The 14106-nt window shown below is 36.6% G+C and overlaps 1 protein-coding gene across 3 annotated transcripts in view; it reads right to left on the bottom strand.

Moving 5' to 3' along the window:
• Positions 1-14106, bottom strand: part of PAIP1 (poly(A) binding protein interacting protein 1) — a 29026-nt gene that overhangs the window by 3332 nt on the left and 11588 nt on the right. For all 3 annotated transcript variants that reach the window (XM_043488786.1, XM_043488784.1, XM_043488785.1), the window contains exons 3-9: positions 13597-13782; positions 11326-11438; positions 8749-8860; positions 7187-7312; positions 5897-6003; positions 3795-3912; positions 3008-3062 (exon numbers count right to left, since the gene is read on the bottom strand). In XM_043488786.1, the coding sequence (XP_043344721.1) occupies positions 3008-3062; positions 3795-3912; positions 5897-6003; positions 7187-7312; positions 8749-8860; positions 11326-11438; positions 13597-13782 (817 nt within the window). The remainder of the gene's footprint in view (positions 1-3007; positions 3063-3794; positions 3913-5896; positions 6004-7186; positions 7313-8748; positions 8861-11325; positions 11439-13596; positions 13783-14106) is intronic.

Genomic DNA, 14106 nt, shown 5'->3' with positions numbered 1-14106 from the left:
TTTATTTTTAATTGAAGGATAATTCCCCAGAGAATTTTTAACAATGGGTATGCATTTCAAATTTCTATTATCCACATAAAGAATCTCTATGACAAGAAAAGAAAAAAATTTGTTCCAAGCCAGTATTACCCCTGCATCTCCTGGCACAGCAAATACAAACTCCCCTTTGGATACATGTTCCTACAATCCAAGTCTCAAGGCTTTTTCATAAAGAAAAACAAACAGGCAGTAGTTAGAATGCTGCAGCAGTCATGAAAGGGCCATAATATATGTAACTTAACTTCAAATGATTTAACGAAAAAGACTGAATGTGGAAAGAACAAATGATAAATGGAAAACACTGTTAACCAAAGAGGTACATCTGAGTAAAAGGCAAATGGGTGTTCTTTCCACTGTTTTTACGTTTGTAGCTTTACAGTAAGTTTGAAAACATTTCAAAAGTTTAAGAAAGCTAAATTATGAGATTGCAAAAAAATCACAACATAAAGAAGTAATTTTGTATATGACAGAAGTAACAGTAGGGTTAGAATTAAAAATATGAAGCAAAACTAAGCACGTTTAGAATAATGAGAAAAAAGGCCTTGAAACTTTAAGATCAAGATACTTTGAACAAAATTCAGAAACAAAACTGTTTGAAAACCAAAATGAATTTCCAGAGTCACCAGAAATAAGTAGGAAAGACAGATTAGACAAAGAGGAAGATCAAAGAACCAAAATGAATCAAGGCAGCGTCAACAAATAAAGGGAAGAAGGAAAATCTGTCTCACCAGACATAGCAAGATTTACAGTATGTAAGAATAACTAAGAATGCGGTACTGGGACTACCCTGGTAGTCCAGTGGTTAAGAATCTACCTGCCAATGCAGGAGACACAGGTCTGTTCCCTGGTCCAGGAAGATCCCACATGCTACAGAGCAACTAAACCTGTGTGCTCTAGAACCCCTGAGCCATGAGAGAAGCCACCGCTCCCCGCAACTAGAGAAAGTCTATGCAGCAACAAAGACACAGCAGAACCAGAAAATAAATAAAATTTTAAAAGAAGGCAGTATCGACGTCAAAACAAAAGATCCATGCTCACAGACACAGGAATAAGACACAAATTCACTGGGAGTTACATGGTACACAGAGGGATATTTTATCCAAGAGAGGAAGCATCATCTGTGCTGAAATGAGGAACTATAGAATATTTAATTCCTACCATCTCTCATATACAAAAGCTAGCCAGATGGATTAAACACCTAAATATAAAAAGCAACAGGGTTTAGAACACAACAGAATTTGTGTTAGTAAGGACTGTAGTAAGGAAACTAAGTCACAGATACACATAAGACTCTAACACTCAAAGCTTCTTCTACATGATAAAGACAAAAAATGGCAAGATAGCACATACTGGGAGAAACTAAGGATCACTTTCCAGACCATGTAAGTAATTACAAATCACTAAGAAAAACAAATGATTCAACAGAGATATGTGAAAAGGACACAACCAGGTGATTCTCAAACAAAGAAATCAAAAGGTTAATAAAAACAGAAAACAAACCAGAAAAAGAGGTCTGGTGAAAGAAAAATAAGTCTGGTAACAGTAAGTGTTACCAACAATGGGAAACAGGAACTTTCATATGCTGCTGGTGGGAATATTAAGCTGTATAATCACCATGGAAACCAGACTAGCAACATCTAGTGAAGCTGAAGATGCATACTGCCTATAATCTAACAATTCTACTTCCTTACCCTAAGGAAATTTCTCTATATGCACAGATTCTTAAAGGTGTTTGCATGGTATTATGGGTAGTAATAAGTGCAAACCACCTTCCCATTGTTAAAAAAAAAAAAAAAAAAAAGGGCGGGGCCCAAGGGGGAGGGAAATCTATAAATTGTGGTTTACCCTCAGTAGATTATCACTTGGCATTTATATATCTCAAAAATACTGAGTAAAAAATAAGCTACAAAAAGACATGCACAATAAGGTACCTTTTAGGTTAATATTACTGTGGATGGTTAATACCTATAACTCACAAACATATGAAGTAAAAAGACAACACAATGACACTACCATCAGGATAGTGATTACCCTAGGAGGGAAATTATGGAAGGACTGGACTTGAGGGTGAAAGATCAATTACAGCAACAGAAAATGGTTTAGTATTATCTATACAGTTTTATTTCTTTGAAAAGATCCAAGATATATAATGATATAGTGAAACTGGTTTATCCTGACAGTGAATCGAACTGGCCAGTTTTGAAATACTCAACAATATAAAAACCACCAAAGAGGTCAAAAGAACCCTTAACTTTTCAACTTTAAATTGTACTTATGTCTGTAATTCATAATTTAAAGTTGAGAAGTTAAGCAGTTCTTTCGACCTCTTTGTGCTAGAGGCATAGGACAGTCAAAGCCTGCAATCCAGAGCAAACAAATTAGAAAATTCTGATACGCTGGCTGTAAGGTTGTACTAAGTGGGAAAATTTTCTCTTGCTCACAGTTCAGTTCTGTTTACCACAATTAAAGCAATCATTTTACAAATGGCTCTTTTCTAGAAGTATGCATAGATTTAGATTTTAATTAACTGACCCACCAACTATTAATAAAATCCACAATTCTTAGTATCTGCAAGTATTAACCTATACCAATGAAAGTTGCAGACTGTAGTGAACTAGAACCATCCTTCCCTTTCATTCTAACTACCTGAAAAGTTTAGAGTATTAAAAATAAAGTATTAGAGAAAAGATAAAAATGGTTGCATTTAATTGAGGGATTCTTCCAATCCTTCACTGTTAAGTTGACAAGGTACTATATACTGAATCAGACCTTCAACCTGAAGTGGTTCCAAATGGTAACTGTTCCAAATGGTAACTGTGAAAATATTCTAGTGAGACAAAACTTTACCCTATATTTTAGAATGATGTGAATTCTTCAAAAAGCTAAAACTTCATGCCAGTGAGGGTATGGTTTCCTGTAATTCAATATCTTACCAATAAATGGGCAGAAAATGGCTGAGATGACATACCTGGATCAGCTGCAGTGAAAGGAACACCATCAGATGTATAAAATGTTGGCTCATTCTAGGAGGAATCAAGAGTGATTAAAATATGTTATTTCAGAATTGATTTTTTAAAAGCACATTAATTAATAGAACATGGCTGAGGTCACTTAACTGTACCTGATAATGCAATAACAAGCAAAAAAACTTCCTAGCAGCCACTTCCATTTCACTGGAAAAGTCTACAGTCTTTAGATGACTATTTTCTTGTCTCCAGTCCCTATGTCTAACCCTGCTGTCTACTGCCTGTCACACTCTAAGTGACTTGGTCTGTTGTGCATTGTGATTGAAGGTCAACTGATTTTTAGCTGTCGTTCCCACCACCATTTTTTCTTTAAAGCCATCTCCAAGACTGGGTTATAATAAAAACATTCCTCCATGGTTTCTTTATGCCTGTCCTATTGAGAGCTTCAGAGCATCACTGGCCTGGTAACCATTTTCATTTTCTTAATTTACTACAAAATGCCAGTACAAGTTTGAAATACAGGCCTTTGATCATAAATTCTCTGGAAAAATTGCTTCAAGGAATTCCTACACTCACCCAAGTCCAAGCCAAGCCTTAACAATTTCCCTTGCCTTTAAATGGCTCTTTCTCTAGTCCACCCTTTTACTGAGGATTCCATAACTGCCATGTGACCCTAACTCAGAGAACTGTTATATTAAATTCTGAGAACCACTTTATGTAACTTATCTACAAATTACCAGAATCTGAATTCAAGCAATAACCAAACTTAAAATGCAACCACTGGCATACCATAAAATAATTAGGATCATTTTCAGGTGTTGCTTCCCTGTATGTTGAAGCTGCATGGACTCTACCCCAGTTACTTGACCGGAGTTCTACAAGCTTCAAAAGCATCTGTTTTACATCTCTGCAGACAAAAGTTAAAAATGAGTTAAGATGAGCATGCTAATATATCACATCTCTAATATATCACAGATGCTTAAAACTTGGTTTTAAAAACTTAACATGCATTGATTTTCTAGACATTTCCTATAATGAAACAAATTTATCTCCTTTAAAAAACGAACATCACTCCTTTATAATACTGATCTGGGGGAAAAAAAAGATTTAGTACAGTTATGCTCAAATGAGTTGTGAGCCCAAGCAACTGGAACAAGATTCAGAAATCAGGGCACAGTGAAAGACATACTTGGACTTGATCAAGAGGCATTTCACTGCCATAAAATAAGGAGGGGAGGGATTCTAACTTATATCAAAGGATGAACTCCTACACCTTAGAAGTTAAGGAGCTTATCCCATGGTGGTGTAAGGAATGGCTTATTTTGTGATGACCACATGTGATAATATTGCAACTGCCACCAGAAACCCCAGAATGTTTTTAATTATTTAACTTTTTGTAAAAATAAAGACGACACAGAAACATTCAGGATCGATCCCAATCTCCTGGAGAAAGGGAGGAAATATTTCTTTGAATCATCACAGGTTACATTCATTTCCCACTGTAATGACTAGAGCCACGCAGTCACTTGACTACAGGACTGGCCCCTGGAAACACAAACATGCTCTCCTGCCTCCCCTCACTGCTCACACCTTAACATGGCTACCCTACCATTACTCAAACAAGTCCTTATAATAAACAAAGCATTGACAAATGCCCCCAAATCACTACCTGTTGACCTTCTTGAACAAGGCTTCCCTCGGCTTGGACTGAGGACCCTGCCCCAGATGTGCCATTCTAACTAGTGTGTGTGAAGGGAGTGGGTGCAAGAGACACAATAGCTAACACAAAACGGGGAGCCACCAGTCTCCATCTGGAGCTACCACTTACACGGAAGTGGTCGTTGTGACACGTGCAGGGAGGAGGTGCGGAGGAATGGGAGGGGCAGGGAGGGTGTCCTTGGGAGTAGTCTGCTGCTCGCTCGTCCTTCCTGGCCTTGCCCTGGGCACACAGCTTCCATGGCTTTACACACTGTCTCCTCATGCCCTAGGAACTGCACAGACTTGCTGGGCTTCATGTTCCTGTCCAATTCACAGACAATGGGAATGCCAGTTGGCAGGCTCAGCTCCCTGCCAGCCTTTTCAGAGACCCTCTCCAGATGCTTGACAAGGCCCCAGAAGGTTGGTGCCATGGGCTACAGTCAGTACTTCCTTCCTCTCCTTGACCTGGGGAACAACTTCTTCCTTCCAGAAGGCGGAGCTATGGCGATAGTACCCCTCCGACTCTTGCAGAAGGGCAGCTGACCTCCAGTGAGACCTGTGTGCCTTTGACCCTCTGACGCCATGGGAGGAAGAGGGACTTCAAAGAACCACTCCTAGATCTTGACCTGGGCCTCACTGTGCTCAGCAGCAACTTCTGATTTCCCGAGGCCAGACTCCCACACTGCTGCCCGCTGAAGGGCGGGTCCTCACCTCGCAGAGCCACACCTGGTCAGCAGCATCCAGCACTGCTCTCTCATGCACTGAGGTGAAAGCTACATGCTTGTACCCCACTGCCTAGCTCCCGCTGTCTTTTTTTTTTTTTTTTGGAATAAACAGCCTTGACACTTATTCCAGGCAACTGTGACTATATATGGTTCTCAAAGGCAGTGGAATCCTGCTAAAATTTTTATACCTCCAACTGGATTTACAGTTGTACTTTATCCAAGTATTTACTGAATTTAAAAGTATTAATCATTTCTTTTAATGGACTCACATTCCCCCAGGAATATTTTGACTACTTCTATTTATAAGCATAATTAAAGGAAGTGGCTAGGTGAGCAGAATCCATAGATAAAGGAAGAAATTTCTGTGGATCTATTAAGATTATTCTGATAAAGTACAACAGATTAAAAACACCCCCAAAGAAAAAGCAAGGAATATCTTCTGGCTATCTATACTAGTTCTTTTCCTACCTGCTGCAATTTGCATCTAGGACAACATTTTCAATTCTCTGAATAATTTCTTCCATGTCAGTCTTTCCTTTTTCCTTCCAGGCATCTTCTAAAACTGACCCTGTCAACTAAACAAGCAAGTATCAGTAAAAAAAAAAAAAAAAAAAAAAAAAAGGAATTCAATGAAGTATAGAAATCCTAAAAAGATCTTAGCAGCAGTTCAAGCATTCTTTAAACAGGATGAATTTAGCAACTTAAATATTCCCTATTATTTTCTACCATCTGATATTCAAGAATCACTATACTTTGTTCTTCTTGACAAGGAAAAGGAATGAACTATAGCGGAAGTTTAATCACAGGTTTTATATGCCAATGACTACAGCAGATTTGCTGTATGACTGAAATAGGTATAAAATTTTAACATCACTTTTTAATACATACAACATCCAATGAGTATAGAAACTCAGAATTTAAAAAACACAAACTTCATCAGGAGAAAGTTAAGGATACAAACAGGTAAGTCACAGAAACTGTGGGGAAAAAAACTGCTTATAAATCAAAAAGCTTAAATTCACTTGTGATTTTCACCAAGGAAATGCAAATTAAAATGTTATTGTTTTTACTCATCACAATGATAAAATAAAATCTAGGATTGATTCTACCATCACTGATTAAGGATATGGGGAAAGAGGTATGCTCATTCACTGCTGGTGGGAATACACTCTGGTTAATAAGCATTTGGAAGGGAAATTTGGCATTACCTATCAAATTGAGGTATACATGCTCCTTGAGCCACCAAATCTGTGTGTAGGAATTTAACTTACATAAACAATTGCATATATAAAGATACAATTAAGGATTACTGACAGTGCTGCAGTGACTAAACTGAAAATAACTATTCAAGGATGGAATGGATAAACAATGTGCATGCATACAATGGAACCCTAGGAAGCTCCTGAAAAAAGAGCCACGCAAAAATCCAAGATTCTCATTGGGTGATAAAAAAAAAAAACAACAAACCACAACAGAATAAGATCTTATGAGAGCATACATACAGAGGAAAGGAAGGAAAGGAACTTTACAGAAAGGGTGAAGAACTTCCATTTTTTACTTTTAAATTTCGCTGCTTATATTAAGCAGTAAGCATATATTGCTCTTCCAATATTTAAATTTGAGAGACAAAAAAGTGTTTAACTCAGATAACTTAACCTTGAATTTGTGTATTGTATGTATTGTACTTCCCTTCCTCTAAGTTATGCACTAGAGGGATAAAACATTTTAAATTTTAAGAAAAAAATAAGTAAAACCCACCTTCAGTAATTTTACTGCACAAATTAAGTTGTCATCCATAGGATTAGAGAAGAGGGCATTCAGCAACTCCCGAAGACCGACCTGAAGAATGTCTGCCCTTGTAACCTGTCCATTTGTCCCTTTGATCTTTTGGGGCAAAAGAAAAGAAAAAGCAACCATGCCAAAATACAGATATATAAATGGTTTAACAAAATGTTGGAAAAATAAAGAGTTTTAACAAAACACACAGTCAGGATAATTTAAGCCTCTTAATTTTACTGCTTCATAAAGCAGTCTCTAAAGTTAACATCTTTTGGGGAACACAGGGCTTTTTTTTGGCTTTTTATACTATTTAAAAACACTTTAATTTATATCAGAATGGAACATGTATCTCAGCTCTCTGGCTTGAAGAACTATAAACTCAGGAGTCATGCTTTATCTTTATCATTCTCCCTATACATATCATTATTATTTCTACACAGGAAATTCAATAGCATTCTTAAAGTGACAATTCACTTAAAACATTTGATATTGGTGCTCTTATTTGGCTTAATACCAAAATAAGATTAAGGCATGAGTTTTTTTTTTAATTAAGGCTATCTGTGGTAAAAATGGACTATAAATTAGGCACAAGACTTAACAACGATCTAGATGCACTGAGACATACATTTGATGGTGGATTCAAGTGTCTTTTCAGTGGCGTGTACACTACTAAGTCCCCAAATCAGGGTTTTAAGACCCTATACCTGTATCTAGGAATAACTAGTCAAAAAAAAAAAAAACAAACAAACCGAGCAAATCCATTACGAAGTAACATTCAGCACTTATGTTGCCTACCAACAAGCATATACTCAAGTATACCACCAATTTAGCTGTAGTCTTTGTACAAATACAGTTTATGTGGAAAATGAATATATACAATAGGACCAAAAAGAACTACAGAGGGTGAGTTAGGTGGAAAAAAAAAAAAAAAAAACACCTCAGAAACTTTAATCTCTCCCCTCTTCAAAGCTTTGTGCTCTGCAATACAAGCTGCTTTTGAGTCACCATCTGAAAGTCAACAAACTAAATGTGCTAATATTTATGAAACAAGCATTCAAAAAAAGTGTGACTGACTGTATTCCAAAAGCTTAAAATCACATTTAAACCATGTGGCTTTCCAAAAGTATATAATGACTTTAAAGTGCTTAGTAACCATCTCCTAACACCCTTCCCACAAACAGGAAGACAGAATGGTATATGTGTTCCATTTGAGGACAGACCCTGGTGGCTTAGTGCTAAGTAATGGAGATGTGGGTTTGATCCCTGGGTCAGGAAGATCCCTGAAGAAGGAAATGGCACCCACTCCAATATTCCTGCTGGGAAATATGGACAGAGGAGCCTAGTGGGCTAGTCCATGGGGTCACAGAAGAGTCAGTCACGACTTAGCAACTAGACAACCACCACCACAACTACCATGAGTAGGCACTGAGACTTCTTTCCTCTCCCATTTCATCCCTAATGCTGTAAAAGACTACAGTAAACACAAACCCCTTGAAATTAATTTATATTCTTAGGCTTTGTCACTACTGAAAAGTACTCACCTCCAGGTTAAGATAAAGTTCTCCCAGAAAGAGTACAAACGCATGGAATCGTTTTCGAGTCACTTCATCCCCTTTTGCAGCTTGATCTTTAACTTCATATTCAGTCCGACATCTAATAAAGACATACCTTTTGTAATCTCATATTGCTTTGTTTTTTAAATAATCAAGTAAGATAACCATTTGTCAGTGTGGTTGTTCACAAGCAATACCGAGGCAAGCACAATGCACCAACATTTTGATTTTCTGTAATAAAAGTGTTCCTGTCTATTGCAGAGATCAGAATATGTATCATCTCTCATACAATGATTCCTAGTTTTAAGAAATTGGTAACAATAGTTGAAAATAAGCCTATTAGGTCAAGTTTGTAACAAGTTACAGCAGCACAGGTTTCATGAGGTTTGTTGTATATTGGCACTAAAAAAACAAAACAAAACCCCAGCACCTCATTTATTGTCTCACTAGGCTTCTTAAGAAAGCACTGTTGGTTATCTTTTCAAACATATTAACTCATCAGAAAAAAAGTTGGGATATCTATAAATAGAATACTCTGGTTAATAATGGAAAGGATCAGTTAATTAATGCCAATTCAGTTAACCAAGCGCCTTGGCTACTTTGTCATTCCTTTCATGACTTTTCAGGAAGGAGCTTTGATGAAGTGACCTTTTGGTTCTATCAATGCTATTATATATTAATATATGTCAGTTATGTACAAATGTAAATCCGTACCCTTGTGCATGATTGATTATCTTAGTGAGAGGAAAGACCCTAAAACTTTAAGCTAAAGATCTTCAATTATAAAAGCAATACATGGTTATATTTTGGTTTTAACCTTTTTGAAATAAAAAGAACAAAGACAATACAACCTAGAGATAACTGCTGTGAAGGTAACTTCTTTTTTCAAAGTATGTCTACATTTTTCAGTTAATAAGATTATTACCTTTTTGCTTGTTACATGAGTAGCATTTCTCCACGTTAATAGCTTTGACCATATACCAATACTAGAGAGGCATACACAGGGGGTATATGATCAGAAGGGTCAGAAGACTGGTTTTCAGCCGTGACTACACAGTAGAATCACTTGAGAGAGCTTTATAAACCATGCCCAGGCTCAATTTCAGTCTAGTATCAGAATTTCCAAGAGCGGGGGCTCAGGTCATTTCCAAGGGTGAGCAGCACAAGGGAAGATAAGCAAGCCTTTCTGCCATCCTACCTCTTCAAATGCCTACTTTTACACCTTTCCAGCTCTAACTTGTACTTCTTTAAATATTAGGTAGATTAGCTATCTTTTTATAAATTTGTCACTTACACTTTCCCAAACTGCACCTATCTGGAGTCATTCCAAATATTTCTACTAAAATATTTGCCTTTTTCTTACTCATTCCTAAGAGGCCCCTCTTTTCATATTAAATAAGTGGGCTCATTGCCATGTGTTACAAATTTCTCTATTTTTAATTTACTTCATATAAATTATGACCCCCGAATTTTATAATTTATATTTAATTAAATTTAATCTCTTCTTTTAGGGCCTGTGGGTATTATGTCTTAAAGGGTTTTGCCAACCTAATTTTTTTTTGTCAATTTTTTCCTAGTACTTACTGTTTTACTTTTATATTTGAAATACATTTTGGTGTAGAGAGTGAGACAAGAACCCACCTTTGTTTTCCCCCACTCCAAATGACTAGCCAGTTACATCAGCAGCACAGTTTGTCATCTACTAAAGTATTTGAAGTTTCACCTTCACCAAAAGCTTAATTTTAAGTGTCTCTGGAGTGTACTTTTGGAATCTAGTCTGTTAAAAGTGCAGTTTAACCACACGATGGAATACTTTGCAACCATTAAAAGTATTTTCAAAGAACTAATAGGCAAATTATAATAAACTCAAAAACAATTTATTGATTAAAAAACTCAAATTATAAGAAAATTTCCCTATATTAGCTCATAAATTCAACGTCATCCCAAAACATCAATAAATACTAACAAGGTCTGTGTAATTTCACATGCTGATTCTAAAGTCTGTAGAAAACAAACATGCAAGAGTAGCAAAGAAGACCACACACACACACAAAATGGGGAACTACTAGACTAGCTGTGAGAAAATTAAGAGCTTTTTAATAGCATGGTAATAAATCAGGAAGAGAAAAAGTAACGAATAGAATACAATTAAAGTCCAGAATCAACCCAAATGTAAGGACGTAGTGCAATAAAGGTAGCACTTCTAATCAATAAGGTATGGATCATTCAAAAATGTAGTATGGGAAAAACTGGTTAAATGTGTGGCAGTAAGTGAAATTAGATCCTTATTCAAGCCAAAAGTAAGTACAAAGAAATATGTAAAGTGACCATTTTTAAGATCTTGGAAAAACAAAAGGCCATTCCAGGCACAAAACCAAAGGCAGAGACTGTTATTGAAAAAAGACTGCTATATATGAGTATAAACTTTTAATACTATATTCAAAATAAGAATGGTCTGCCCTATTCTTCCCTAAAACTTCCTATGAAGTGCAATCTTAGCAAGAAGAATGGTCCAATTCTAGCATGTTTAGGAGGAGTTCTTCACTCTCATACGTTCACACTGACCTTTGAAGTAGCAATTGGCGGAAGTTGCCACTCTGTGGGCTAATTGTCAGATGATGGGACAGGTAGTTACAGAGGCGCGCTCCCATGTAAGAGAAATTGGGGATAGATGTGGCCTTTCAAAAAGAAAAAAGTTTTGTATGACACAGATACATCAAATCATTAATGCAAACACTTCACAGCAATATTCTAAAGAGGAAAAAACATTCCTACTCAGTACTATACAGAAAGGTACAAGGCATTTATGATTGTTAGGCATAAGGAAATTAACCCTCCCTCCCAAACTTACACCAAGAACCAGAATAAATACAAAGAAAAATATTAAGGCACGCTCTCCCCATCACTGGGTTAGCAGAAAGCAGAGAGATAATCTCTGCTCATTTCTGCATAAAATATGTACAGGTACCCAGTTGCATGGTGCTCATTAGGAAGAGTATTTGTGAAACTATTGATCAGAGGTATCTTTCAGGAATGGGATGACACCAACTTTGGCATCTAGCTGTCCAGAACAAGACAGGCCTGTTTTGTGACCTTGAACATTACTAAACCTCCCTGAGCTTCAGTTTTTGATTCCTATAGAGGTAATTAAGATACCTGATGCAAAAGATTAACATTTCGGCAACACCCCCAACACTCAAGGTAAAGAGAAAATAAAAAGAAATAAAATATTTTTAATAAGACAATGGAAAAACACTGAATATCAAAGACTGGGTGATAGAGCCAAAGAAGTACTCAGAAGTTTAACTTTCACTGCAGTTTTTAAAGAACAGTAGAGCACACACATTAAGGGACTTATCACAAAGGCAGTAGTTAACCAGAGTCTAGATCTAACAAATGGCCTGATGCCCCTCCGCCCCTATGTTGGGTCTAGTTACTCATGTGTAACCTTAGACAAGTCATGTAACCTCTGTTAAGCTACATATAAAATGGGGATAAACGTAATACCTTACAACCACCAAGGATTAAGTGAGTTAACTACAGGTCAAGTGTTTAGCACTGCCAGGCATGAAGTACTTTATAAATAGAACATTTTATTTCTAATTACTTCCTTGCTCACATAGGCACCTACCTGTACATTTCTCATCTAGGAAGAAAGACTGATTGTACTGACATTCATATATGTTTATCTGGTACCACAAAAGACTTAAAATTCAAATTTTATACTTTTCTCATTACTGGCACTGCCTGTTTCCCTTTGCTCTTAAAATTTAAAGTAAATTTAAAGACAACAAAACTGGTCATTAAAGTTTCCTGCATCCCTGCTATACTCCAACTTTACTACCACTGACAACCAATTTTAACTCTTTCAGCTAAAAAGGTTTTAACCTTTGTATCTCCATGCTCCATGATATGAGTTTAGATATTTCTTACCAGTTTCCCACCAAGGAAGATGAACAGTTTTCATGTCAAAGTAGGATTCAGGACAAACAGAGCAGTTCTATCTTCCTAAAATCTCAGGCATTTAAAAAAAAAAAAATCTAAGAACTGGCCAGGTAATATTGGAGTCTAGAAACAATTGAGAACAAACTGGAAAAATAGTCAAATGAAACACTAAGTACAGTTAAAAAAAGAAAAATCGACCTGCTATCATAAGTCGCCCTTTCATATATCCAAGTTAGAGCTGCTCCTTCAGCAAAGACTTAAAGAGAAACATAACCTTGGGCGGCATTTATCTCCTATTGTTTTTGGCCAGTCTCTCTCACTGACCTTAAATTTATCTTCAAAACTGAGTGCTGTTTTCTCCCTTAAAATAGCATTAATGTATCAATGAACAATATGCTAAGATTAAAACTAAACTTTATGTGAATAACCTAGACTGACGTTAGATTTTTTAAGGAATTAAAATAAAAATCCTTGAAAATTTTAAAGACAAGCAGAAACATTAAGATTCAAGTCAAGAGTGTTTGTAGTCCTTTCTTTTTTTTTTTTTTAAATAAAGAATCATTTACGAGGCAAAAAACTTCTCCCATAACTTTTTCTCCCCTACTCCAATAATGGCAGATTCTTGTAAAACAGGGGTTTGGAAAAAAGCAAGATATTCATGTAGTGTCCTCATAAGTGTCCAAAGCTCCTTCCAAATGCCTGTACAGAGCCTTGGCTATAGTCCTGGATCCCAAACTACAGAAATTTTGTACAACAGAGACGTAAAAGCTCCCATGAACCATAAAGAGTCAAGGAATGTGGAGGCTGGTGAACATGAACCTGGCTCCCCTCAAGGAGCAGCCACCGTCTTCCGGCATCAGGGAAGCTGTTCAATGCTGTCAGCCAACCTACCTGTTGATAGATGAGTTCCACAAGTTCTTGCAAAGCATCATCTGTTGTAACCCAGCCATTCAGGGTCTCTGCAAACTGTTCAATTTCAGTTTCAAAACTGCCAGGCTGTTCTGTAAGATGATTCAAAAAATCCTGAACATATTCTGGTAAAGTAGGATAATCCTCACAGCCATCCTCATAGGATTCCTATAGGTCAAAGGTTAAAAGAAAAAAAAAATTAATCTATGCAACTACCTAAAATAAACATGAGGCAGCTTTAAATTGGAATGTCTCTAGCTCAAATGGTATTTTTAAGAATCTTTAACCTGATAAAATGTGTTATTTTCTTCAAAAAGTTCAGTCCACTTTCTCCTTGCCCAACAGCCAAAACGTGGTAACAGAAGGGCTCCCTCTAGCTGGGTAGAGAACTGTCTTCCCACCTCTGGAAGATTTACAAGATGACTAAGAAGTAAAGTTTAAACCAGTATTTCACTATAAGACCAAGAAGAAAGTTAAGAGTTATAATAAGAT

This window comes from Cervus canadensis, chromosome 16 (assembly GCF_019320065.1).
Source record: "Cervus canadensis isolate Bull #8, Minnesota chromosome 16, ASM1932006v1, whole genome shotgun sequence".
Lineage (NCBI taxonomy): Eukaryota > Metazoa > Chordata > Mammalia > Artiodactyla > Cervidae > Cervus > Cervus canadensis.
Note: the sequence above shows the minus strand (reverse complement) of the source record. Positions and strands in the feature narration are given on the sequence as shown.